The 4994-nt window shown below is 35.8% G+C and overlaps 1 protein-coding gene across 1 annotated transcript in view; it reads left to right on the top strand.

Annotated features, from left to right (window-relative positions):
• Slc9c2 (solute carrier family 9 member C2 (putative)) overlaps positions 1 to 4994 on the top strand; it is an 88773-nt gene that overhangs the window by 46514 nt on the left and 37265 nt on the right. The window contains exons 14-16 of the mRNA XM_010635605.1: positions 573 to 670; positions 1686 to 1805; positions 3114 to 3312. Of these exons, the coding sequence (XP_010633907.1) occupies positions 573 to 670; positions 1686 to 1805; positions 3114 to 3312 (417 nt within the window). The remainder of the gene's footprint in view (positions 1 to 572; positions 671 to 1685; positions 1806 to 3113; positions 3313 to 4994) is intronic.

Below are 4994 nucleotides of genomic sequence, written 5' to 3'. Positions count from 1 at the left end.
AAAAAAAAAAAAAAAGTAAGAATTTTTTCTTAATAGTATATTTTCATATGGAGTTATCCCTCCTTATCCAAGACAGATTAGTCCTTGGACACTAAAAAATGTGCAGATTCTTGTCGCTTACATGAAAAAGAATTAAGGTGTGCTATAAATATGTTCTAACTCCCCATGATGAATATAATCACTCTATATTGCAAATATGTACTAATAAACATTTTAAAAATGGCATAGAATTTGCATATAACCCAACTATGTGCATCTTCATTTGTACTTTAAATTGTCTCTGGATTACTCATAATACCCAGCACGATGCAAATGCTGTGTCAGTAGCTGTAGTACTTATTACTGGGGGAAGTAGTGGTAAGAAGAAGGTCTGCATATGTTCACTGCAGATTCATTTTTTCTCCTGAATATTTTCAATTCGTTGTTGATAGTATTCATGGACGCAGAACCCATGGGTTAAAAGGGACAATTTTATTGAGTTTAGAAATAGTGAAGGTTATATAAGGGCTAAGAAAGTACTTTACATTTATATTTTGATCCCTTGTAATTTTTGATTAAAATTGTATGTTTAGAGTAGCTTTGAAAAACAGTGCAACGATGGAGTCATTGGAGTAGAGGCAGCCCGGATATTAATTGGTGCTACCAAAATCTATTGCCTCATCCAAGGAAAGTAAGTTTAATTCTTCTTTAATTAATATCTCCAAAATTGAATGGGTATGTGAGAAAGAATAAGGAAACTAAGAATCACATGTCCAGATTGACCAATCTATTTTCTCATCTATTCATATTCATCTGTCTGTCCAGCTGTTCATCCATCCATCTATCCATCACCCATCTGTTTTTTTCTTGTTTGCATATTTCCTCCACACAGTTTCATAGCGTTCATGACATTGGGGATTTTGGAAAAAGTTCTGACGGCAATATCATTTAGATAAGAAACTAGGGGATCCAGTAGCAAAAAGCTATATACGTCAATTACAATTATTATTATTATTATTATTTTGCCTCCATGTCATAGTCACTAAGTTATTGGGTAGACGAGGTACAGAGGACTGGATCACATTATTAGGCTGCTTCCCGGGGTGGAGCAGGCACTGGAGGAATTGGTTTAACTGGTGGGGTTGATAAATACTATGAAACCTGGTGGGAAAAGCTCAGTGTCTTAGTGATGTATCTGCATCTGGTCACAGTACTGACGAGCCTTAGAAACATCAGATTATGGCTGTTCCCAGACAAAGGTATGAGGAATGATAGGAGATAACTGGTTTGGTGGTAGTTAACTTCTCAGCAGCCTTGTAATCTCTTTGGGAGATTACAGTTGTCCATAGATTACAATTGTCAGTCCCTAGGATCACCTTTAGGAAAGTAGGGCCTCAAGACGTTTGGAGAGGCTTGGGCTAGGCAACATATGACAAAAAGAAGCTTGATTCCAGAACCCCCAAAGACTGGTTTAGAGAAGATTTAACTGTGTTCTACCTCAGGTGAGGAGTGATCCTTGGAACAGGGCCACAGGAGACTCATGCTAAAAATACTCCTGTACCTTTCATGTGTGGATGGATGCAGAGGTTTGGGACTGAGTGAGCATATTAGATTTATATCTAGTAGAACTTTCATTTTTATATTACCCCCAAGTATAGTATTTGTTTTTTAATCATAGCATGTATATTTATTTTTTTCTTCATTAGATTCATAAGTATTTATGATGTTTCAACTTATATAAGAACTAGAAGTTGGCTTAGAATGTTTAAAAACATATTAACTTACCTGGAATACCATAAAGAAAGGGGAACTTTTGTTTTACCTGGGTAAGTACTATGAACCTTTAGTAGCAATGTAAGCGAAAATATTATGTCTCTACACTTTCAGAATAGAATGCTTTGATTTTTCTTCTTAAAATGAAACTGACATTGTGGCCAACTCCTATTCAGTGGTGACTGAAGAGAATGCTTGCTTCACTTTTCCCATTCTATTTTAGCAGCTTCATTGATACTACGATTAAAATGTGGGCAGGAAGAAGAAAAGGATGGTGTTGGGGGCCATACGGGGTTGCTTGCATATTCTTTTGTGGTATAACAGAGCAAGAGTTAGAAATCACTAATGGTGGTGCACTAGGTCTAGCCCAATTTAATTTTCATCGGTTCCACGAGGGTAGTAATGTTGATACCTACAATTAGGAAAAACACAACTTAGTCTTCGTATTACCTGTCATCAATTTTTCAAAACATCACAAAATGCAGAATTTACTTAACTTGGATAGATTCTACTTTGTTATACAAATTGTGAGCTTATATAATTTGAGAGAAGGAAAACAAGGTTTTTTTGAGACAGGGTCTCACTATGTAGTTGCAACTGACCTGGGACTCACTATGTAGCCCAGGCTGGTCTCGAACTCACAGCGATCCTCCTGCCTCAGCCTCCTGAATGCTGGGATTACAGGCATGCACCACCATGCCTGGTGAAAACAAGGTGCTTTTGATCAGTAGGGATCAAAGCAAGAACACGAACATACAAGGAACACAAACACTGCTGAGTCTTCAGTGGCTTTTAACCTGTTCACACAATGGCTAATAATTGTTTTGCTTTTTTTTTCCTTAAATATAAGACATTTAAGAAGAAATTAAAAAATTAACACAAATTCCTGGGGTCTTACCATATGCCCGTGGAACCTTTTTTTTTTTTTTTTTTTTTTTTTTTTTACCACACCATTTTAGACAGATTGGAAAGTTTTAAGAAATAAATACCATGGTAATTATTGAGTAGAATATTTTTTCCTATCCTTAATTTTTGAAAATGCTGGTTTATAACCCATTTCTTCTAAATGTCTTATTTCTTGCTTTTGCTTTATGAATATTTCTATTGTTTTCTGTGTCCTATGGCCTTGATTTAAAAAATGCACCCTATCTCTGATATAGCTTAAAAAGGATCATATTTTTATATTTCTTCATTATTATATTTGTGTACAGACAGTACTTATTTGTTCTTAACTATGGTTATATATTTATAGTTTTTTTCAAATTAATTTTAACAATTTGTTTAAACAAATATTGAACTGCAACTCTTAATTGTTATACTTTTAAGTGATCTCACATTTTATTTGATCTTATTTTTTTCAGGAGTAACAGATTTATCTTATATGTGCACCACATTGTATTTTCAGAAGAATTTGAATATGCAGGATATATTATAACATTCATGTATATTTATCCTCTCATAATACATTTATGGCCAATGGCAAGAGAGTTAAATGTGTCAGCGCTGCATTCAATAAATGACTATTTTTTATTTTTATATGTATTACAGTCAGCATTAAAGGTACTATTTAAACTATAAATGTATTATACATTATATAGCAAGAACAATTCAGATAGCGTAGCTCTGTTTTTTTGTATTATCTAAATGAATTAATACCAGACACCATTTCTTAATGCATTTAGTGGGATCCTGGAATTTTAGTAACCTTCTTGAATTTTCTAAATTTAATAAGGAGATCAGTACAATAGTCACAGTGTTGGACATCCAATAAGAATCACCAAAGTAGAATCAGGTACCTGATCTCAAATTGAAAAAACTGCAAATTGAAAAAACAGACGTATTTCCCTCGAATACTTTACTTTTGCAAGAAGTAAACCCCAAATTTGAATAAAACCAAATTTGTATAACACCAAGAATCAACAAACGGGGTTATATCAAATAAAAAAGATTCCCTACAGCAAGGGAAATAATCAACAGAATGGAAAAATTTTTTTGCCAGCTATTCCTCAGAGGACTCATATCTAGAATACATAAAGAACTAAAAAAAAATTAGATTCCCCCAAATGAAAGACCTAATCAAATATGGGCACCTGAAATAAATAAACACTTCTCAGAAGTACAAATGGCTGACAAATACATGAAAAAATGCTTGGCATTGCTGGCCATTAGAGAAATGTGAATTAAGGCAACACTGAGAACGGCCATCACTATGAAGTCAAACAATAACAAATGCTGGCAAGGCTGCAGGGGAAAAAAAGAAACTTTCTCCACCACTGAGGAGAATATAAACTGGTACAACCACTGTGGAAATTATCATGGAGATTCCTCAAAAAACTGAAACTAGAAATTCCATTCGACCCTGATATTCTTCTAGGTATCTTCCCCAAAGAGTTAAGGGCATCATAGTACAGTGATACATTAAAAAAATACAATGATACATATATACCCGTGTTTATAGCAGCGCAATTCATAACAGCTAAATCTTGGAAGCTGCCCATATGTCCATCAACAGAGGAATGGAAGAAGAAAATGTGGTGTTTTACACCATGGAGTACCACTTGGCCATAAAGAAAAATACACGTATCATTTTGAGGAATACGAATGCGCCTTGAGACCATAAATGTCAAGTGAAGTCAATCAGACGCGCTAGCTTAAATGTCACACGGTTTCTCTTGTGTGAGAAACTCAGAGTAAAACGAGAGAGCAGAATAAAAGATAAATTGTAGGAACCGGCCTATAAACTGAGCTCGTACTTGACCAAGGGAGGATGCGAATGAAAACTAGAGACACAGAAACAGGCTAAAATCCAGGGGGCCAAGGGGCTCATGTGTCCCTTCAACCTAGAGCCCCCAGGGACTGGTGCACCTTGGCTTTATTCACACAGACATGGGCACAAGCAGTTAGGGTCCCACAGGACTCATCTCTCTCCCACCCTCCTGGTCCTTCCGGGGTAAACAACTTAACCTCAGCTGTTTCACTTGTCCCCGCCCTCTTTCTTCTCAGTGCTGGCTGAGGAAACCAATTGGGCCTCATTTTTCCCAACTGATCTCCGCGATAAATAATAGGAAATAGAGAGATAAATTGTTCTCTAAAAGGAAGGGGATCAGGGAGGGGGAAGGAGGGAAGGGATAGAAAAGAAAAAGGGGATCGGATGTGTTGTGTACGTGAACCAACTCCACACAAGGACTGTAAACATTATGTACTGGAAACATGTACAAAAAAAAAAAAAAAAAAAAAAAAAG

This window comes from Fukomys damarensis, unplaced genomic scaffold (genome assembly GCF_012274545.1).
Source record: "Fukomys damarensis isolate Sample0158 unplaced genomic scaffold, DMR_v1.0_HiC HiC_scaffold_11, whole genome shotgun sequence".
NCBI lineage: Eukaryota > Metazoa > Chordata > Mammalia > Rodentia > Bathyergidae > Fukomys > Fukomys damarensis.
This window is presented reverse-complemented; position numbering and strand designations above follow the sequence as displayed.